The sequence below is a fragment of the Salmo salar genome, chromosome 04, assembly GCF_965601325.2.
Source record: "Salmo salar chromosome 04, fSalSal1, whole genome shotgun sequence".
Taxonomy (NCBI): Eukaryota; Metazoa; Chordata; class Actinopteri; order Salmoniformes; family Salmonidae; genus Salmo; species Salmo salar.
The window spans coordinates 82,300,855-82,324,860 of record NC_138294.1 but is presented as its reverse complement, the minus strand read 5'-3'; the positions used below and the strand labels follow the sequence as shown (position 1 = coordinate 82,324,860).

General features: G+C 42.4%; 1 protein-coding gene across 1 annotated transcript; it reads left to right on the top strand.

Annotated features, from left to right (window-relative positions):
• The first annotated feature begins 3,292 nt into the window (after window positions 1-3,292).
• Window positions 3,293-10,460, top strand: LOC106603857 (protein sprouty homolog 4). Its single transcript, XM_014198055.3, has 2 exons — window positions 3,293-3,462; window positions 6,318-10,460. The coding sequence occupies exon 2, from the start codon at window positions 6,350-6,352 to the stop codon at window positions 7,313-7,315; it is 966 nt and encodes a 321-aa protein (XP_014053530.1). The 5' UTR covers window positions 3,293-3,462; window positions 6,318-6,349; the 3' UTR covers window positions 7,316-10,460.
• The last annotated feature ends 13,546 nt before the right edge of the window (window positions 10,461-24,006 follow it).

The window sequence follows — 24,006 nt, the reverse complement described above, 5'->3', positions numbered from 1 at the left end:
TCCGAACTGGAACACCCTGACATTGTTTATGAATGAAAATCATTTCTCCTGTACAACAGATGTTGGCCTCACATCCACAGAGGTACCAAGTGGATGTGGGAGGGACCATAAAGAACAGGACAGAAATATTATTTTGTGCATGTACTGCCTTGACGATCATGCTGCAAAAAAAAAATCTGCAATTGGACAGGCAGCTTTTGCAACCCATACCTGCAAACCACAAAGCTGCAGAGAGAGAGAGCTCTGTAGGTGCCACCAGGCAGGAAGGGATTTCCATATGTGTGATTGTGACCACTGCTGCCCAAAGAAACAATTGGGGCTGTGAAGGACCCTTATTTCCTAAGTGTTAATCCTTGTTGCAATGTGTGGTCATTAGCACTGAATAGAAAAGATTGCAGACTGGGCAGGAGATTTATCTAAATGTGTATTCACATCTTACAGAAACTGCAGCTATCGCCCAAATGCTGCATGATCTCAGTTGCATTAAAGAAATACAAACCATTGCCTACATATGTGCCCTTGAACACATCCTTACAAACAATTACAATTTGGTAGTGTTAAAGTGAAGGTGAGGTTGTCATCGAAGTCTGTGCTAATGTAGATGGAGACTATTAACCTTTGACAGTATTAATACACAAGTTGGGAGCTGAAGCTATCTGTGGGGGAAGGGCAGACAGTGGGTTGTTAAAAGGGAAATTCACACTCATTTTCCTTCTTGTGGTTTCGGTACAAATCATCAACATCCTATTCTTTTGTGAATCATGCCTGCCGTCACGCTGGTTGCGTTTCACAGTTTGGTGTCATAAACTCAAATCAAATTGTATTTGTCACATGCGCCGAATACAACAGGTGTAGACCTTACAGTGACATGCTTACTTACAAATCCTTAACCAACAATGCAGTTTTAAGAAGATCCCTAAAAAAGTAAGAGATAAGAATAACAAATAATGAAAGATCAGCAGTAAATAACAATAGCGGGGCTATATACAGGGGCTATATACAGGGGCTATATACAGGGGTTATATACAGGGGCTATATACAGGGGCTATATACAGGGGCTATATACAGGGGCTATATACAGGGGTTATATACAGGGGCTATATACAGGGGTTATATACAGGGGCTATATACAGGGCTATATACAGGGGCTATATACAGGGGCTGTATACAGGGGGTGTATACAGGGGCTGTATACAGGGGCTGTATACAGGGGCTATATACAGGGGCTATATACAGGGGTTATATACAGGGGCTATATACAGGGGTTATATACAGGGGCTATATACAGGGGCTATATACAGGGGTTATATACAGGGGCTATATACAGGGGTTATATACAGGGGCTATATACAGGGGTTATATACAGGGGTTATATACAGGGGCTATATACAGGGGCTATATACAGGGGCTATATACAGGGGCTATATACAGGGGCTGTATACAGGTGCTGTATACAGGGGGTGTATACAGGGGCTATATACAGGGGCTATATACAGGGGCTATATACAGGGGCTATATACAGGGGTTATATACAGGGGCTATATACAGGGGCTATATACAGGGGCTATATACAGGGGTTATATACAGGGGGTACCGGTACAGATTCTATGTGTCAATGTGCAGGGACACCAGTGTTGAGGTAATTATGTACATGTAGGTAGTTATTAAAGTGGTTATGCATAGATAATAACAGAGAATAGCAGCAGCGTGGGGGGAGGGGGGGGGGGCAATGCAAGTAGTCTGGGTAACCATTAGATTAGATGTTCAGGAGTCTTGTGGCTTGGGGGTAGAAGCTGTTTAGATTTAGAAGCCTCTTGGACCTAGACTTGGCGCTCTGGTACCGCTTGCCATGCGGTAGCAGAAAGAACAGTCTATGACTGGGGTGGCTGGAGTCTTTGACAATTTTTAGGGCCTTCCTCTGACCCCGAGTGGTACAGAGGTCCTGGGTGCCAGGAAGCTTGGCCCCGGTGATGTACTGGGCCGTACGCACTACCCTCTGTACATCACCGGGGCCAAGCTATGCGCCATCCCTTATTTCCTAAGTGTTCATCCTTGTTGCTGAATATAAAAGATTGCAGACTGGGCAGGAGATTTATCTAAATGTGTATTCACATCTTACAGAAACTGCAGCTATCGCCCAAATGCTGCATGATCTCAGTTGCATTAAAGAAATACAAACCATTGCCTACATATGTGCCCTTGAACACATCCTTTCAAACAATTACAATTTGGTAGTGTTAAAGTGAAGGTGAGGTTGTCATCGAAGTCTGTGCTAATGTAGATGGAGACTATTAACCTTTGACAGCATTAATACACAAGTTGGGAGCTGAAGCTATCTGTGGGGGAAGGGCAGACAGTGGGTTGTTAAAAGGGAAATTCACACTCATTTTCCTTCTTGTGGTTTCGGTACAAATCAACAACATCCTGTTCTTTTGTGAATCATGCCTGCCGTCACGCTGGTTGCGTTTCACAGTTTGGTGTCATAAACTCAAATCAAATTGTATTTGTCACACAAATCAAAACGGCCTTTTACTGTGCAAGGACTCGACTCAAACTGCAGCAAATGGAGAAAGCAAAGACCCTATTAAAACAACAGCAAATGCCATCGTTTCGATCTTCTTTGAATCGTGATTCACAATATAGGCCTACAAGTGAGTAATAATATAATACCCTATTAGTAGCCGATATGCCACGATCTAGGTTGAGCAAACAGTCATTTAGCCTACATGTTTTCAGTTTGGAGCAAAGCTTTGATTCTACATAGCATTTTACTTACATTTTAGGCCAGGCGGCTCTCCATAAGCTAATGGTTCTTTCCTTTACCTTTACCTTCTTTACACAACAACAGTTTACCATATAACGACGAGGCATAGACCTACATCAAATATTTATTTTCTTAATGTTATTATTTCCCATTGCACAATTCAAAATGGTCAAGATGCCCCTAACATGAGGTTCCATATTCGGAAATTAGCATTCATTTTCAGGTCGGAATCATGAATGAGTGAATCAATGAATAAATAAGCAGCCTGGTGTGACGCCCATAGCCGGCTCATTCATGTAATCCTCTCTGACATCGCCCTTGTGACAAAAAAACTCCCAATTCTTCCATTCATGAAATCTTGGTATCACGCTTGCGCAATGAAATTCGGAGTCCTCCCATTCATAAAAACGTAACCCCCGCATTTGAGCTCTGAGACGTTGTGCCCTCCCATTCACAAAAAAAACCATGTCAAGGCATCTGCGCAGTACGTTCTCTACCCTCCCATTCATAAAAACCAATTTCCCCATGTAGTTGCAACATCGTATCAAAAAGACCGTGTCCTCACTGCAGTAAGCATCGAGTGGATAGTGTTCAATCATTTTTGGACTTAGTGTTTTTTCTTTACTTGGGAGAAATATCTTTGGAATATACATGCAGTCTTCGAGCTCAACAGAGACATGCGCTGCTAGTCTGGAAAAGTAAGTTATTCTATCGGATTTATAATGACGTTTTTGACATGGGCTACATAAACCATAGTAGCCTATCACATTTTTGGTTAAACAATTTCGAATACTGGTGTGTACATCAGTTTTGTGGCTTGCTTGGGTGCGCTGAACATTTATTTTTCTCTCTTGCAACAAGCTGTTCCCCTATTTGTACTTTGTGTCAATATTTAACCATGGAAGCTACTGGAGCAAGGTTGTGGACAAGAGAGGAGTAATAATGAGAGCAGATGAAATAAGAGAGCCTAAATGCTGACTTTTGTTTTACCTCGTTCATTTTTAAAAGCGTTATAAGCCGTTTATACACATCTATGTGGTGGTTAAAAACATCAGCCTAACGTAGGCTATTAGTTACGGACGTTGTGTCTTTGCCTCTTGCTGCTGATCATTCGCATTATCGAGGCTGGTTGCGTGACGCTTCTCTGCAGCGTTCGAGCTGGCACATCATGTGCATATGTCAGGTGGTTTTGTCATCTGTTCCTTTAAATAACTACCCGTTTTAAAATAAACCGTTTGTCCAATAAAAATAACCAGCGTTTTGGTCTAAACTGCCACCCTCCTTTCATAAACCAATAGACCACACTATAGCCGCTTGCGCGTAAAAAAAATATAATTTTAAGACGCCATAGCCTATATGTTCTGGAGATTTGGCTATTGTGAATCACTTGTCGAATGAAATGTTATCATCATGTCTCGATAAATATTTAGTCAGATTTTACGTTTATTTTCTATTTGTATTGACGTGTCGCCTCCGGTTATACTCACTTAATTCACCGACGCTAAGGGGAGGGAGGAGGGAGACTCTGTAGCCCACCTACCTACGGTCTCTGGATTCACTGGTCCGGATGATCAGGAGGATTTGCAGATCTGAGAGACGCAGCATTTTGCTCACAACTATATTCAGGTTCCGTGATTATTGCTGTGGCAAATTACCTGACAATCGTATCAATATTTAACTAAAAATGTCATGAATTCCTATATACTTTATCATGTCTGCCAGCTACAGTGGTAGGCCTGTAGTCTACCACACTACATTATAGTGTCTACTATAAAGTAACTACTAAGTAGTAACTGTTGTGCCCTGTATGACTATTGGGTCATTAAATAGGGCTTGTTGGCATTTATTGGGACGAATCTTGTCCTGGAAGCAGCTCTGCAGCGTGGTCACTAGCTGGCACAGCGACGAAGTCATAATTTTAAACCTAACCTTAACCACACTGCTCACTTTATGATTAGTCTTACATTAAGACCAACAAGCTCACTTTTGTTTTTATGATTTTTTAAAACGAAATAGCCAATTTGGACTTCGCACCTTGCCCAAACCGCTCAGCTTTGCCTCCAGGACAGGATTCATCCCAATAAACGTCAACCTGCTTACATAGGTGCCATTATAGTCTACCTACTAATTCGGTGTTTCTTCCTTTTTAAGAGTGATGATGGGGCATGCTAGCTCGTATTCATGCAACTATGTCTCTTTTGGCGCATGCAGAGTAATGTCCAAAAACTAGTGTCCGACTCTTGTGAAGATCAGATGGGTAAAGAGGAACATGTTATTTGTCACTATGGAGAATACTTGTTAGTTAGGCCCACCCAAAGGTTTCTACTCACAGCATCATAGTTATGAATCATTTTTACACTGCAAATTGACCGCAGAATCCCAAACAGATATAGCATTTGACAAAAACAGAATGCTTTCAAACATTGATTACATTAGGATACGATCACATATGTCTCTCTATTTACATGTCGGGAATACTTGGGAACAGATTTTCTAAATTAAAATCACTTTGAGGAAATGTCCTGGTGATTTTACAGTATTTTATGTCCATCAAAAAAAAAATTACATATATTTTGCTCAGAAAACTTGGGGCGCCAAATAAAATCACCAGCGAGCTGAATTTGGCCCGCGTGCCGCCTATTGGGGAACCGTGTCCTACAACCTTTAAGGAGAAATGAACACCGACCAAATGCAATAAAATCAACAATGCGATTCATTACATTTTTTCTAGTCACCAAACATAAAAAAGCAATATCTATTTCATCAAGGGTCCTTTGGTGAATGTGTTTATAGCACTTGAAGTCATGTGTTATAATCTCATTCTGGTCTTTGGGCCCCTCTTCTTCTGAATATAATTTGGCATAGGCTTTATTTGTTATTGCATTCAAGTCTTGCAATTAATGTTGACGTTGTGGTATTTTGTCTCTTGAGAAAGTGTGAAACATGAATTGGGTAAATTACATATTAATGCGCAACATAATGTGGATTTTATTGCATTTGAATACCAGGTATTATTAGAATGTTTATATATATATATATATATATATATATATATATATATATATATTTAAATAATGTGCTTAAATATAATATATTTAAATGATATGCTTGTTAATATTCATTATAAACTGATACAGGACATTCTCTGAATGTAACTGTCATCATTACAATCGGTTGCTATGAGTCATTGTTGAGAATATATACTCTATGCTGACTCACGTCTTGTACAACCACTGACTAAGAGTCTTGTGTTAGATGGATTTGTGTACAGATGTAGGTTCATCATTTGATCACTTTTTTGTTGCTGAGAATTTCCCTGCAAAGCAGGAAATGCAAACATGTAAAAATACATCTAAAGTTTGTAATTTCCACTTGATTTGCCCTAACAAAACATCTATCAGCACCTACAAAAATGTCCATTAATTATAACATAATAATTCACATTTCCTGTTGCTGCAGGATTATTTTCCTGCTGTAGCAAACTGGCTCAAATTAAGATCCTAAGTAGGGTAGCCATTCCAGGAGGCTGACTGTTGTCTCTATGTTTCTGCAGGACTGCTGGATGTTGAGCTCTCTGTTTGCTGTATGAGGGACAAAACCGCACAGATGGAGTCGAGGGTTCCCCACCACATCCCCGGAGTGTCTTCTTCCATTATATCCCAGCCGTTGCTGGACAGTAGGGTTCCCTATGGAAGGCTACAGCACCCGCTCACCATCTTCCCAATCGACCAGATGAAGTCCTCTCATGTGGAAAACGACTATATTGACAGTCCCGCTGTGGTCTCCCAGCAACCCCTCAACCAGAAGGCTGTCAACAGGGGGCCCCACGAGGCACTGCTAGGGGCTCCCCACCTCCCCCAACTGGCGCGCTGTAACCCTCACAATGCCACCACACACCCCTGGATAACCTTCAGCGGGCGGCCCAGCTCCATCAGCAGCAGCAGCAGCACCTCGTCAGACCAGAGGCTGCTGGACCACGCAGCCCCCACCCCCGTGGTGGACCACAGCTCCACCGTAGTCACCACCAGGACCCCCTGCTGCGAGCCCAAGGCGCTCACCTCAAAGCCCCTGGATCTAAAGACTGCTGCCCAGGGGGCCGCAACGGTTGACAAGAAGCACATGCTGCTGTGTGAGATTTGTGGGAAGTGCCGGTGCACGGAGTGCACCCTGCCCCGGACCCTGCCCTCGTGCTGGGTGTGTAACCAGGAGTGCCTGTGCTCAGTGCAGAGCCTGGTGGACTCAGCCACCTGCATGTGCCTGGTCAAGGCCATTTTCTACCACTGCACAGAGGACGAGGATGATGAGGGCTCCTGCGCCGACCGCCCATGCTCCTGCCACCAGTCTAACTGCTGTGCGCGCTGGTCCTTCATGGCAGCCATGTCCCTGGTGCTGCCCTGTCTGGTGTGCTACCTGCCCACCATGGGCTGTGTCAAACTGTCGCAGAAGTGCTACGACAAAACCAGCCGCCCGGGCTGCCGCTGCAAGAACTCCCAGCAGGCCTGTAAGAGCATGGAGGCCAAGGCTGCAGGCCAGGAGAAACAGGCCTCATGATAGTCATTGGCTGTTGCCTTATCAATACCCTCTGGATAGGACAATCCCCCCAACCCCTACCCGCTGGATGACTTCCAAAAAACCATGGTACTTACAAAAGGGTTTACACTTGTCCTTCTTGGTTCGAGTGATGTTATTCCACACAAGTCAGAATAAGTCTGTCTGCTCAATTGGTTGTCCTAGACAACTGCTTGCCTCAGAACCCATCTTTATAAGTATAACAGACTGGCAGATTTTGTTTCTAAAATGGCTGAAGGCACAATTCATTATCCCTCTATACTGCTCTGCATTTCCAGCTTCATCATAGCTAGCTACTCTATGACACATTGGACGCCAGTTGTTGTTCTCCTAAAAAAAAAAAAAAGAAAAAAGAAGCCTGCTCCAAAGCAGTTTCCCTCTGTTTATGCAAACTGTTGATTTCCTTTTGGGTAGTAAAGGATACTTCAACTGAAACAGCCACCCACTCTCCCCCATATATGAAAAGTTTCAGTCCCATACAAGCCTTCTTGTGCTAGCTTGATGTTGAGCTCGTTATGTCAAGGTGGAAAAGTGAGAGGTAAAGTCGTGTGGCTTTGCCCATCTGATATGTAAGGTCATACCACAACTGAGAGAAAAATAGTGTTTAGGATTGCCTGACTTGATCACTTTCCATTTCCTTGAGGGGATTTTTTAACCTAGCTTTTACCAATCACTTCAGAATAATTGCACGTCATGCCCTGCATGATGTGACGTAGTGGTTAACCCCAGTGCTCGACGTGGATGTGTTGTAGAAAAACCTCCTCAGGGATTGTTCCTCATCAGTAGAATTTTGGTCTAGCGCGTAAAAACTGCCATTAGCCTAGTTGACTTCACTTTGCACAAGAGGCAAAGAACAGTTTAAAAAGGGCAATTGTGAATTATTTAGGAAGAGTAAGTTAAGAGAGGAAATGGAGGGAAAATACACTCTTAGAAAAAAAGGTGCTATCCAGAACCTAAAAGGTTTTTTCGGCTGTCCCCAAAGGAGAACCCTTTGAAGAACCCTTTTTGGTTCAAGGTAGAAACATTTTTGGTTCCATGTAGGACCCTTTCCACAGTGGGTTCTACATGGAACCAAAGGGTTTTACGTGGAACCAAAAGGGTTCTCCCTGGAACCAAAAATAGTTATCTTATGGGGATAGCTGAAAAACCTTTTTGGAATTTTTCTGGAGTGTAGCGTTTTCAGGAAGAGGTAAAGTGAAGCTGTAGCATATCTAGCCAGCCTTAGTTAAATCAAACCTGCCACTTGAACAACCTTTTTAGATGAAGCAAACCCCTTATGATGTACTGAAGCACAGTATTAAGTATCAATGCTTAATGTATTTTACATTACTCTGTGAACTACTTTGAGTCCACATTGTATCAAATCAAATTTATTGGTCGCATACACATATCTAGCAGATGTTATTGCGGGTTTAGCAAAATGCTTGTGTTCCTAGCTCCAACAGTGCAGTAATATCTAACAATACACAACAATACACACAAATCTAAAAGTAAAAGAATGGAATGAAGAAATTCTCATAATTTTTGCTGCAGTGTTGAGTTTGTCGTCTGTTAGAAATATTATTTATCTTTATTTTCTCAATCTATTTTGTGGCTTGCCTGGAGTACCAATGACTTTGCCAAAGGAGTTTAGTATAGCTTGTTTAGCTGTCTTAGGGATCATATTTGTTATGCACTCGCCAAATTGTCAGAGGCCAATTGCTCTTAAAGGTGCGGTGTCCTTTTTATATGCCAAACTGAAGTACGCTTCAGTTTGGCATAAAGGGATACCGTCGTTCCAAAATCTACTAATTTCTGTCACGTTGGTTCTAAGGTCCCCCACTAACATTAGGGCCTGTCTCTTTTACATTTTTGTACTTGTCTTGTTGCACAAAGCAGAAAACATACAGGAAAAAAAACACTGTTCTTAGTCTTGAATGTATAAGGCAATATTATTTTCAAATGTTTGCAATTAAATCCAAGGGAAGGTGCCAAAACGGGGAATGATGTTCTGACTGGCATAGCCAGGGAATATTTGTTAATGTGGTGACAATATGTTATAGAAATAGACCTATGTTATAGAAATAGACCTATGCAGGTGATATGATGTTGTAAATAGTTTTAAATGTCCTTGAAAAACTGCATGGTACATTATAACTACAATACAAAATATAGATAGATATATAGAAATATATTTTGAGGGTAAAGATTTGAGGTTGAGGGGAAGAGGGAGGGGGGAAGACAGGTCTTACTATCATAAGCACTTGATTTAGAAAAGTGTGCCCTGCAGTAAAAATACCTCTGTTTATGCTATTCATGCCTCGTTAGCAGGATAGAGATGAAGCTAATTCCCAGTTCTTCAGTGCCCCTGCAACTGTGGAATCATTGAATCCACTGAAGGAATACAATTTTGGCCTATCCGGATCAACCCATTTCCCCCTGTTTGTACTTACACAGTGTCGCAACTTCTTTTTCCTCCCCAAGTTTTCCGACAAATACCCTGGCCTTGATTGACAAATACCCTGGCCTTGATTGACAAATGCCCTGGCCTTGACTAACAAATACAGCTGCTGTCCATAAACTTGTCAAAACCACCATGAGGAAAAGAGAACTCTAAAGCTACGTTCCATTCCATCTTGTTTAATAGTGGATCTCTTTTGTTTCTCTGCCTTTTTTTTCTCAGTCTCTCTCTCACACTGTGGCTTGGGTAAAATCCTTAGCCCCAAACTACATTAGCGTTATGTGTTTGGTGGCCTGTTAAGGTATTGAATAATCACCAACCATGACAACTCAATAATGAAGCCTTTTATTTTGTTAGAATGCTGTGACTTAAACTCCATTTTGTGGTACACTTGTGGCCACTAGAATTATCTTCAACTCAATCAAAATAACCTTCCAAACTGCTGGCTCCTGCTATTCAATGTCTTTGCCTTTGCAATGTCAATGTTGCGGAAAAATTAGCTCTGTGCTTTTGTTTCGTTTAACTATAAGAAAAAATCTCACATATAAAAGTTTCCCTTTATAGATATATTTATTTTGAAGTTCTATTTTATATAGTATTTATTTAGATGCCAACCTTTGTTTGTGAAGAAAGCTCATGTCGAAATGGAATGTACATTGACATTGGAAATATATATTGTTAAATATACACATGTTGTGGTGTCTTTTTTTACTGACGGTCATCTACTTGAATCATACACGAACCAAACTCTTAGACAGACAGGAAACATATCAGTACATTCTCTGTCTTTCTGCCATGTCCTTTCAGCTTGTAGGAACATCGTTAAGTGTTAAAGCTACCAATGAGAGTTCTGTTCCCATAGTTACAAGACTTAGTTTGTCATTTTGTTGATCTGGGGCGGGAGAGCTATGGTTGAAAGTAAAAAAAAGAAAAAGCGGGCCAGAAATAGCCTGTTTCCCGTTCATTCGCAGAGGACCAAATTAAAACTGTTAATCATGTTAAATCAGGACATTTAGTGGTTTTCACTGTTTCATTTGAATGCTTCCTGAATTCCCTTCCTTTTAGTTTAAATGGTATTATTCTCCTACAGAACAGTGGTAAGCCACACTCCAATTCAGGCCAGAAGAAGCAACTTGACCCTACATTTACTGACAGAAAATATTACAGTAAGTAACACTGGGGCTCCTGAGTGGTGCATTGGTCTAAGGCACTGTATTTCAATGCTAGATGCGTCACTACAGACCCTGGTTCAATTCCAGGCTGTATCACAACTGGCTGTGATTGGGAGTCCCATAGGGCAGCGCACAATTGTCCAAGTTAGGGTTTGGCCGGGGGTAGGTTGTCATTGTAAATAAAAATTTGTTCTTAACTGACTTGCCTAGTTAAATAAATAAAAAATTCAGATATTTCCTCCCTCCACTTAGACAGAAACATGCCCTGGTCAAATGCAATGAATAATATCCTCAACCAATTAAAGTCAAGGATTAGTTTTGGCAGTGAGTTACTGTAAGTAAGAAAGACCATGCTGAGAAAATGTTTTCCTCTATTTGGAAAAAAAAGGCAACATGAGAGGTTGTTGTCCTTGTAAATTGTGTGTGAACACTGACTGACTACATGATTAAGGGGTGGTCTTATATAGATGTGAAACATTCCTTTTCTCTCAACAAGAGCACCACGTACCTACGTGGTCAACCTGTGCCGTACCCCCCCCCCCCCCCCCCCAGGCCCACCTGTGTCGTTTCCCCTCCAGGCAAGGCAGGGCCCTGTTTCCTGAGTGTTACCTGTAAGCACCTGGGGGAGATGAGTGAGAAGCTGAGTTGACTTCCCCTCCTGGCTGAGCTGGGGCTTCCGCTGCAGCCTGTGGCACTGGGGCCTGTCTGTTAGAGCAGGTGAGATCTGAGACAAACCTGCCTGTCTGTCATCTCCCCACCCTGCACTGCGCTCCCTCCCACACCACCACCACCATGTGTGTATTCCACACCACTGCTGTCATCCTCCCCCCCTCCGCTCCGCCAGGCCCAAAACTACACATCAGCTCAGGAATTTTAAATGGCAGCAAGTGAAGAAACCACCCCTCACACAGACATAGGATATGGGAAAAGGTAATGCTGTCGCTGGTAGGTGTCGTATTATCTTAGCTAACCACACTGTTTCATGGCTGAGTTCTTAGGAAGTGTCAGTCAATGCACAATGTTGAGAGTAAGGTCGTCACACTCCGTCACACAGCATATTCTCACTCTGCAGGTTGGAATGGCTGTGCTTTGTTGCCGATAGCTCCCATGTACAGCACTTCCTAAATCCCATTATGATCAAAGCTGTGAAAATATCTGTAAAAGTGACATGACGAAACGAAGAAGAAGAAAAAAACACTTATGGCTCTGACTACATTGCGTACAGTATCCGTTCCTATAGCTTTTATTCAGGTTTATCCTTACTCTGGTAATATCATTCTCATACTATATACTCTATTATAAACTGGGTACTTTGGCTCCTGGATGCTGATTGGCTGAAAGCCGTGGTATATATCACTGTTATGACCCCCCCCAAAAACATTTTTTAATCTTCTAATTACGTTGGTAACCAGTTTATAATAGCAACAAGGCACCTCAGGGGTTTGTGGTATATGGCCAATATACTGGTTTTGTTTCTACTTAGCCGTGGTATATTGGCCATATACCACACCCCTCCCCTAAGCCTTATTGCTTAGTATTATTATCTAGCTAATATATTATCATCAACAATAATATGATTATCCTGGTAATTATCCGTAATCTTGTTTATAGTGTTACAAGTCTATCATTTAAATGTTCTTACTATTATGCTGTAGTGCCTGCTGGTGAAAGCAAAGCCCTTCTTTCAACAGAAGTGTGTCACCAGCCCTCCAGCTATAGAGGACATTGTTCTGTGCATGCCAAAGTAAGGCCACGCCATTCTGGAAGTCACAGCCACAGCAGACACACAGTTGGACCATCAAACAGATGCCTATCACTCTGTCCAACTTCGGCGACATAACATCCGTTGATCCTTCTATTTTTTTTGTTGCTTTTTTCTTTGCTTGGTGTTTCTCATGTTCAGCAGCCATTTTGTCCAGCCAGTCAGTCCATGCTGTGACTGGAACAGACCTGTCTGCACATTTCCCAAGTAAACTCATCCATGTTGATTTGGTTGAAGTAAACGTCCCCTTGCAGTTTGGATAACATATTGCAAAAGTCCTTTCCACATCTGGTGCAGTACTCATCCCCCTCTCCCTCCCCCTCCCTCTTCCCCTCTCTACTAGTTGTGCATACAAATGACATGGACTGGAGAGAGAGAGTCAAACAAAAGTGCCTCAACGATTTGTGAGGTCAGGGAAGAGAGATCATTCTGGGTTTTCCTACGGGACATGTGCAGGTCTGCAGGAATGCACGCTCAGATGGGCGGAAATGGCAAGTACACGCTGTTTGGAAATGTAACCCTGACATTTAGACCTGGAGATTGCGAAAGCCATCCTGCACTGGTATTTCAGGGCCCAGCGAACCAAGTGTGACAGGAAGACTTCAACGCAAGAGAAACACACACTTCAACACTTTAAGTTAGAGAAAAGGGAGGTGGGGTGAGAGTAGGGAAATAGAGAAAAAGGGAGGTGGGGTGAGAGCCGGGGCATTAGAGAGAAAGGGAGGTGGGGTGAGAGCGGGGGCGTTAGAGAGAAAGGGAGGTGGGGTGAATGCAGGGGAGATAGAGAGAAAGGGAGGTGGGGTGAGAGCAGGGGAGAAAGGGAGGTGGGGTGAGAGCAGGGGAGATAGGGAGGTGGGGTGAGAGCAGGGGAGATAAAGGGAGATGGATTTGAGAGTTTGCCAAAAGTTTCAGAGTACACCAGCCAGACTCCTTCGTTCTCCAAACTCCATGGCATCTGACCAAGCAGCAACTTTAAACAAAGAGCTACTGTCTTGCCTGGGTCGTTCTGGAATTACGGTGGCATTTGGGCATGCCATTCTGTGATAATTTTTGTTTTTTTAAATATACTGTATTTGGGTACATCTTTCCATTCTAAATCGACTAATATGGTAGCTTAATTACTTTTTTTTACCATTATAATAACATTGTGCGACCAGTAGGAGTAGTAACACCAATGATGGTAACACCAATGAGACATTTTTGGTACTGTAAATTGGGATTTTCTGAAATGGAGACCACAAATGCTCAGATCCAAGATCGTCAATCCATGAAAGTGATATAATTAATCATTTTGCTCACAACGTAATTTCCCTTCATTTAAATTGACTAAAACTAAGTGACACTTTGGATTCAGACTCACCACATGATCAATGGAATCCTCAAATTTATGACATACTAAAAAGGTGTGATTAGCTAATCATTTTCATTAATACAGACCCCTCCCCCGATAACAGTTTTCCCCTGAAGAGAATGCTCAAGGACCTTGTACAGTAAGTATATCTTTATAATGGGCGGCAGGTAGCCTAGTGGTTAGAGCGTTGGACTTGTAACCGAAAGTTTGCAAGATCGAATCCCCGAGCTGACAAGGTAAAAATGTGTTGTTCTGCCCCTGAAACAAGGCAGTAAACCCACTGTTCCTAGGCCGTCATTGAAAATAAGAATTTGTTGTTAACTGACTTGCCTAGTTAAATAAAGGTGAAATTTTGAATGACATAAAACTAAGGGGACACACATTAGAGCTATACTATAAGAAAAAAACCCAATTGTAATAGCCTTCTTTGTTTTTATTGATCTATACAATATATTCAATAATTTTGTTCACCGTTTAGCGTTCAAAATAATAGACATATACATCTAAATCCCCAAAATATGTCACTAGAACTCTGGGACAACTACATCACTACTGGGTCAAGCCAATTTTCTTACCCATAGCAATTTAAATGGTGCATAACCAGTTTTGCAGTACAAAGGACTTGCATTATGTTTTATTAAACAGTCAAATATATTTTTTAAAACATGTATGATGTGTAACTATTTGTCATTTCTAAGTGTTTTCCATGGTTGTAAAGGCAAGGGACGCAAATGCCACAACCCGCATCATTTCCGCTTTCTGAGGCTACTCAGGCCTGCTGCTCGCTTCGACTCTTCTAACACCTAGGCCAAATGGATTTGCACTGGTCAAAGCTCAGACAGCTGTAAAACGTATAGCACTGATGTCTTGAAAGAGCATTTTATATTCTAAATACACCACAGTAAATGTGGTTGGGAGTCAAAAACCTTGTCACTGATTTTTCAAGCCAATTTAAACTGAGACTGCACCACTCAGGAACACTCAACACCTCTTGGAAAACAATTCTGACTTGTCTTTGGCATTAAAATGTGTGTAATTTTCCTGCTGAAAAATAAAACTCTTTCCTTGGGTTAAGTTTTCGGAGGACTGAGGCCGGTTTCCCTCTAACTTTTTATCTGGGCTTTGCTCCATTCATATTTCTTTTGATCCTGACAAACTCCCCAGTCCCTGCTGGTGACAAGCATACCAATAACATGATGCTGCCACCACAATACTTGAAAATAAAGAATCACTCTGTGTTGTGTTTTGTTGGATACGATCCAAGCCTGTCGTTTTTAATTTAGGTCAAAAAGTTAATTTCTTTGTCGTGTTATCTTGCTGTATTACTAAACAGCCTTTTTGCAAACAAAATGGAGGATTTGGAGTGGATTATTTTTATACAGGCTTAATTATTTTCACTGTCATACAGACCAGTAATGTGGAGTGAATGCAATGTTGTTGGTCCTCTGTGTTGTCAAGTACTGTGGTGGCAGCCTCATGTTATGGGTATGCTTGTCACCGGCAGGGACTGTCAGGATCAAAATTAAAATGAAAGGAACAAAGCCAAGACAAAAATTTTGAGGAAAACTTGACACAGTCTTCTGAATACCTAACCGTGGGATAGAGTTTTATTTTTCACCGGGACAATTACACAAATGTTAATACCAAAGGCACACCAGAATGGCTTTCCAATATGCGTGGAGTGTTCCTGAATGGTCCAGCCTCAGTCCTGACTTAAATTGCGCTGAAAAGCAAAGACCAGGTTTGAATATTGCTGTCCATCAATGACTCCAAACCAAATTTACTGAGCTTGAGCAATTTTGACAAAAACAATGTAAATATGTTGCCCTAAGAATTGTGCGAAATTGATGGAATGTTATTCAATATCTTTCACACCTGTAACGGCTGCCAAAGGTGCTTCCACCAAGTGTTAACTCTGGGGTGTGAAGACATACACAATCAAAACATTTTATTTATTTTATTTTATTAATTTGGACTATTTTCTATACATTTTCTTTGACTTTGGAAATGTGGAGTAGGTTGTTTAGATCAGCAGGATTTATTCCCTTTTGAGATCAAATTTGAAAGCAGCAAAATGTGAAGACTGTGCAAGGGGTATGTAGATTTCACTAGCGACACTATGTCATCTCAAATCACATTTTTTATCACATTTTATTAGTCACATGCCCCGAATACAACAGGTAGACCTTACAGTGAAATGCTTACTTACAAGCCCCTAACCAACAATGCAGTTTAAAAAATAAGAATAAGAAATAAAAGGAACAAGTAATTAAAGAGCAGCAGTAAAATAACAATAGCGAGACTAGTATATACAGGGGGTACCGGTACAGAGTCAATGTATGGGGGCACCGGTTAATCTTGTTCCTATTCAACGATTTTCTTCCATGCACTACTTTGTGCAGAAGGCACATTATACCAAGGAGGCAAACCGTTTCAGTTAACTTTTGTGTGCAAAGACATGTAGCATATTCATACACAAAGCCTATAAACTGGTGGACCAGTCATAGCTGTGGGGCTGCAGGTAGCCTAGCGCTTAGGAGCATTGGGTCAGTTTCTGAAAGGCAGCTGGTTTGAATCCCCGAGCCAACTAGGTGAAAAATCTGTCAATGGACCCTTGAGCAAGGCACTTAACCCTATTTGCTCCTGTAAGTCACTCTGGATAAGAGTGTCTGCTAAAATGTAAATGTAGCTCAGCAAACTGGATTGTTTTTCCTTATTTTTAAATGGCTCAAGGAATGGCAACAAAAGTGAACTGAGGTGGATGGTAGGGGACAGGAATTTTAATGAGGCTCCACGACTCACCACCACTATAAGTATTCAGACCGTGTAATTTGATACTTTTAAACTTGAGACTGATCAGCTGTTGTATATTTCATGTGGATGGATCTTTCAACTTGAATGTCTTATGCCTAAGTACATGTGTAAAAGAGCATTCCTGTGACATACACACACACACAACTCTCCGGCCTATGCTCTCTCTGTGCTGGGTGAATAACAGCACAGCAGTCCCCTGAGGCGCCGAGGGGCCAGAGCCTACCAAACTTGGCTTCCGACCCCGCAGCGCTGACACACCCACTTGGACTCAGCTGCAGTGCATTCCTGGTGAGTGCATTGTCAAAGCCCAACACTTCCTCTGGAACTCAGCCAACACAACCGCAATAACATTTTATACATTTATCTCTCACAGAGAACACTGTTGCAAAACATTCCCTCCCCTCCCTTCCCCCTTTCCCCTCTCCTCTCCTCTCCTCTCCTCTCCTCTCCTCTCCTCTCCTCTCCTCTCCTCTCCTCTCCTCTCCTCTCCTCTCCTCTCCTCTCCTCTCCTCTCCTCTCCTCTCCTACAGTTCAACTCTCACTTACTTCTTCTTCTGTTGTTTCCAGGTGTTGTTAGCTCCATTACATTAAATTGGTAGCTACTCTGAACCCATGTTTGGGAAAATGGAAAAATAACTTTTTACTCTGACTTTCAGGCACATAGGGAGTGATGACATCAGTCTAGTGACAGCCAGTATCTTCTCCTTTCTGTATACCTTCCCTATAAAGCCATGTAGGTACCTGGCTCAATTATGCTAATTAGATTATTATCTCATCCCACTGGGCAAAAACTGGTTCAATCAACGTTGTTTCCATGTCATTTCAACCAAAAAAATCAATACGATGAAGTTGAATCAACTTGGAAAACTGATTGAATTTTCAAAAAGTAATCAACGTCAGGGCATTTCGTCTTTTATTCACCCAACTTTGAACCTAAATCCAATGACATGGTAAATTGTTTTGTTGATTTCACCTTGAATTCACGTTAGTTGACAACTCAACCAAATGTAAATCAAAACTAGACATTGAACTGACGTCTGTACCCAGTGGGATCTTTCTTCTCGTACCGCTGCCCTGCCGTTCTACCACAGTAGCAGTAGGCTAGACTTCAAGGCTATAGACTCAGGAAGCTGCTTCCTGTAAGCCCTGAGGGAGTATGGGAAGAGTAGTTTTCTAGTATAGTATAGTATAGTATAGTATAGTACATTACAGTACAGTTCAGTACAGTATAATATACAGATATGTATGTCTTTATTTGATCACCCTGTTGCAAGGATAACTTTTCTGCAATGCAGGAAATGTAAAACTTGTACTGTATTTGAGGTTTGAAAGGCTTCTGGACTTTGTAATTTCCACTGACATTTCAGACTTGATTTTATCAACACCTAAAAAAATGTCCATTAATTATAATCCATATAATAACTCACATTTTCTGTTGCTGCATAATTATTTTCCTGCTGTAGCTAACTGACTCAAATTAAGATCCTACATCTGTAGGAGGCCCAGAAGGACAACAAGTCAGAGGAAATGAGCTGCTATTTCCCGCATCCCTCAGTGGCTCCTCTCCTCAGCCAGCCAGTAGCTGTACTCTGGGTCCTCAGATAGCCGGTAGTTGCACTATGGGTCCTCAGCCACATTGTCTTCACTACTAATATCTCTTGCTCTCTATTGTGTTTCCTCTTTTTACCAAACCTGTGTGGGGAGCTGTTACCAGGCTGCTGCGATCGCATTGTGAAAAGGACACAAAAGAGGGAGGACTTCCGAGGTGTATGCTCCACATTGGTGTGACTGTCCTAGATAGATAGAACTCTGCTGTTGGCTGAGATGTGTACTGCTGGGGGGATTAGTACTAAGGATGTGTTTGCAGTGGTGATTTTATCAAAGGCTTTGCTGTCTCTGTGTGTGTGTGTGTGTGTGTGTGTGTGTGTGTGTGTGTGTGTGTGTGTGTGTGTGTGTGTGTGCGTGTGCGTGTGCGTGCGCGTGCGTGCGCGTGCGTGTGCGTGTGTGTGTTTGCACTTGTTTGCCTACCTTATCAGGACCCAACAATTCACCCGAATGTCTTGACAAGGTAGAAAAAAAATGACTTTTTCATGTCCTAAATTTGTTCAATGCTATTTTAAACTTAAGGGTTAGGTTTAGGGTTTTGGGGTTAAGGTTAGGGTTAAGGTTAGGTGTAGAATTAGGTTAAGAGTTAGGGGTAGGGTTAGGGTTAAGAGTTAGGGGTAGGGTTAGGTTAAGAGTTAGAGGTAGGGTTAGGTTAAGAGTTAGGGGTAGAGTTAGGTTAAGAGTTAGGGGTAGGGTTAGAATAGGGGTTAGAGGTAGGGTTAGGTTAAGAGTTAGGGGTAGGGTTAGGTTAAGAGTTAGGGGTAGGGTTAGGTTAAGAGTTAGGGGTAGGGTTAGGTTAAGAGTTAGGGGTAAGGTTAAGAGTTAGGGGTAGGGTTAGAATAGGGGTTAGGGGTAGGGTTAGGTTAAGAGTTAGGGGTAGGGTTAGAATAGGGGTTAGGTGTAGAATTAGGTTAAGAGTTAGGGGTAGGGTTAGGTTAAGAGTTAGGGGTAGGGTTAGGTTAAGAGTTAGGGGTAAGGTTAAGAGTTAGAGGTAGGGTTAGGTTAAGAGTTAGGGTAGAGTTAGGTTAAGAGTTAGGGGTAGAGTTAGAATAGGGGTTAGAGGTAGGGTTAGGTTAAGAGTTAGGCGTTAGGTTAAGAGTTAAGGGTAGGGTTAGGTTAAGAGTTAGAGGTAGGGTTAGGTTAAGAGTTAGAGGTAGAGTTAGGTTAAGAGTTAAGGGTAGGGTTAGGTTAAGAGTTAGAGGTAGGGTTAGGGTTAGGATTAGGATTATGGTTAGGAGGGGTAGGGTTAGGTTAGGGAAGTAGGCTTTTTAATCGTAAAACATTTTTACTCCCAAATTACAATTTTTTAAGCGTGTGATGTGTGCGCATGCATGTGCGTAACAGGATCAGTTGTCCCTGTGCCTTCTCCCCTCATCACCACACAGGTGCTGTGCCTTCTTCCGTCTTCGGGACGGTCTATGTAAGTTATTAAAGAGCCAACACAATGGCTGCACAAACGCATCAGGTCAGTGAAACAGGAAGCGGACCCTTATGTAACAGGTATGACTTCACAGGAAGCCAGGGGAACAAAGGCTCGGATGCACAGAACCCACAGATAAAGGTCCACTGTGTGTCTGCTGCCTCCAAGTTACAATGATGCTTTGTTGCCATGATCAGGAAAGAAGGGACAAGCGCATGTATCATTTGTCCCCTTAGTTTACCTTGCGTGGGCTAGCAGCGGGCACACGGCCCATCTGATAAACGGCCAAAGCAGGGTAGATCCACACAGGACAGAGATTCACTCAGGGGCCTGACGGGGATCTGTGTCCCCCAACCTGAAGGGGGTAGGCTGGGGAGGGGAGGCGACCACTCTGGCTGGAGAGGATTTGTAACATAGGCTACAGGGTAAATCCATTTTTGACAGCATCCCTTTTGATCTGAACAAAACTTTCCATACATGTTTGCCCATCCCTGTAGGCTGTCTCGCTGTTGTCGGTGATCAGGCCTACCACTGTTGTGTCATCTGCAAACTTAATGATGGTGTTGGAGTCGTGCCTGGCCACGCGGTCATGGGTGAACAGGGAGTACAGGAGGGGACTGAGCACGCATCCCTGAGGGGCTCCAGTGTTGAGGATCAGTGTGGCAGATATGTTGCTACCTACCCTCACCAACTGGGGGCGGCCCGTCAGGAAGTCCAGGATCCAGTTGCAGATGGAGGTGTTTAGTCCCAGGATCCTTAGCTTAGTGATGAGCTTTGAGGGTACTATGGTGTTGAACGCTGAGCTGTAGTCAATGAATAGCATTCTCACATAGGTGTTCCTTTTGTCCAGGTGGGAAAGGGCAGTGTGGAGTGCAATAGAGATTGTGGATCTGTTTGGGCGGTATGCAAATTGGAGTGGGTCTAGGGTTTCTGGGATAATGGTGTTGATGTGAGCCATTACCAGCCTTTCAAAGCACTTCATGGCTACGGACGTGAGTGCTATGGGTCTATAGTCATTTAGGCAGGTTGCCTTAGTGTTCTTGGGCACAGGGACTATGGTGGTCTGCTTGAAACATGTTGGTATTACAGACTCAGTCAGGGACATGTTGAAAATGTCAGTGAAGACACCTGCCAGTTGGTCAGCACATGCCCAGAGCACACATCCTGGTAATCCGTCTGGCCCCGCAGCCTTGTGAATGTTGACCTGTTTAAGGTCTTACTCACGTCGGCTACGGAGAGCGTGATCACACAGTTGTCCGGAACAGCTGATGCTCTCATGCATGCCTTAGTGTTGCTTGCCTTAAAGTGAGCATAGAAGTAATTTAGCTCGTCTGGTAGGCTCGTGTCACTGGGCAGCTTTGTAGTCTGTAATAGTTTGCAAGCCTATGGCCACATAAGACGAGCGTCGGAGCCAGTGTAGTACGATTCAATCTTAGCCCTGTATTTACGCTTTGCCTGTTTGATGGTTCGTCGTTGTAACGGCTGTCTTCAGAAATGGACCAAAATGCGGCGGAGTTAGGGTTCGTCATATTTAATCACACGAACACTTTACAACTACACAAAAACAAGGAAACTGACAGCCAACACAGTCCTGTCAGGTGCAACCACTGTGACAAGAACAATTACCCACGAAACACAAAGGAAACGTAGGCAACTTATGTGTGACTCCCAATCAACCACAACCCTCTACAGCTGTGCCTGATTGGAAGTCACACGGCCAAAATCAATGAAACAATAAAAAACACACACTCCCTTCTGCCACGTCCTGACCCAACTACACCCTCTACAGGTCAGGACGTGACAGTCGTAGGGCATAACAGGATTTCTTATAAGCTTCCGGGTTAGAGTCCAGCACCTTGAAAGCAGCAGCTCTACTCTTTAGCTCAGTGAAAATGTTGCCTGTAATCCATGGCTTCTGGTTGGGGTATGTACGTACAGTCACTGTGGGGAAGACGTCCTCAATGCACTTATTGATAAAGCCAGTGACTGATGTGGTGTACTCCTCAATGCCATCAGAAGAATCTCAGAAAATGTTCCAGTCTGTGACAGCAAAACAGTCCTGTAGCTTAGCATCTGCTTCATCTGACCATTTTTTTATAGACCGGAGTCACTGGTGTTTCCTGCTTTAATTTTTGCTTGTAAGCAGGAATCAGGAGGATAGAACTGTGGTCACATTTACCAAATGGAGGCCGAGGGAGAGCTTTGTACGCGTCTCTGTGTGTGTACAGGTGATATAGAATTTTTGCCCTCTGGTTGCACGTTTAACATGTTGATAGAAATTAGGTAAAACTGATTTAAGTTTCCCTGCATTAAAGTCTCTGGCCACTAGAAGCGTCGCCTTTGGGTTTCCTGTTTGCTTATTTCCTTATACAGCTGACTGAGTGTGGTCTTAGTGCCAGCATCCGTCTGTGGTGGTAAATAAACAGCCATGTAAAGTATAGATGAAAACTCTCTTGGCAAATAATGTGGTCTGCAGTTTATCATAACATACTTTACTTCAGGCAAGCAAAATCTAAAGACTTCCTTAGATTTCGTGCACCAGCTGTTGTTTACAAATATGCACAGACCGCCCCCCCCTTGTCTTACCAGAGTGTACAGTTCTATCTTGCCGGTGCAGCGTATATCCCGCTAGCTGAATATCCATGTCATCATTCAGCCACGATTCCGTGAAACATAAGATGTTACAGTTTTTGATGTCCTGTTGGTAGGATATTCGTGATCGTACCTCGTCTAATTTTTTGTCCAATGATTGCATGTTGGCGAGTAATGTTGACGGTAACGGCAGCTTTCCCATTCACCTTCTGCAGATCCTTACGAGGCACACCGCTCTGTGTCTTCTGTACCTGCGTCTCTTCCTTTTTCCAATAACTGGGATGTTGGCCTTGTCGGGTGTTCGGAGTATGTCCTGTGCGTCCTGCTTGTTGAAGAAAAAATCTTTGTCTTATCCAAGGTGAGTGATTGCTGTCCTGATATCCAAAAGCTCTTTTTTGCCGTAAGATACGGTGGCAGAAACATTATGTACAAAATAAGTTACAAATAACACAACAAAAAAAACACATAGTAGCACAATTGGTTGGGCGCCCGTAAAACTGCTGCCATTTCTTCCGGCACCATCCATGTCTTAATCACTAGAAAAGATAAACAGTTGAGATTGATATCATTTAAAAGCTTAAGAACAGGATTGTCTCAAACTATTTTATAATTTCATAAAAATTAAAATAAATTATAACAATTTTTAAACCTTTATCGTCATTTTTAAACCATTAACGCGTACATTTTTTTTCACATTCTCATATGTTGCAGCTTAGACCATGATTGAAATCATCTGAGGTGTTTGTATTGTACCATCAGTTGAGACACAGCATGCAAACTCTTGACATCCACAGGGTGGGTGTCATTTCAATCATAGAAATAGAATTCATAGAATGAACTCAACCCTTCAGACCACTGAAATTAGGCTGGTACACCATTTGCATTTCAATTGAATTGGCATTTCTACATTCAATTACTACCACAATCGCAACCGATGGCGGGCACAACACAAAAACTTCAGACGATGTAAAATAGTCTAAGCGGCAACATATATGAATCCGAGTTTTTGTTTTTTTAACACGTTTTTAGATAATTGATGTATAAAGTTTAAAAATAAATAAATAAGAAATGAGTTTGACAACCCTGTTCATAAGCTTTTAAATTATATCAGTCTCAACTGTTTATCTTTTACAGTGATGAAGACATGGATGTCTCATGGTATGGTGGGGTTTGCAAAATAGGTTAACTTTCAGCACCTTTATCTCTTGAATGTTTTGGCATTCAGGTCTAAAAAGTCACTTTCTGAGCACTTTTACAATGGGCAAATATGTGCAGGTTAGCGTTTTTTCCGTCATGAATCTTGTTCTGGAGGCAGCTCTGCAGAGTGGTCACTAGCTGGTACAGACACAAAGTCATAACATCTGATTTTAAACCTAACCACAGGAGGTTGGTGGCGCTTTAATTAGGGAGAAGGGGCTCGTGGTAATGGCTGGAGAGGAATGAGTGGAATGGTTTCCATGTGTTTGATGATTCCATTTGCTTGGTTGCAGACATTATTATAAGCCGTCCTCCCCTAA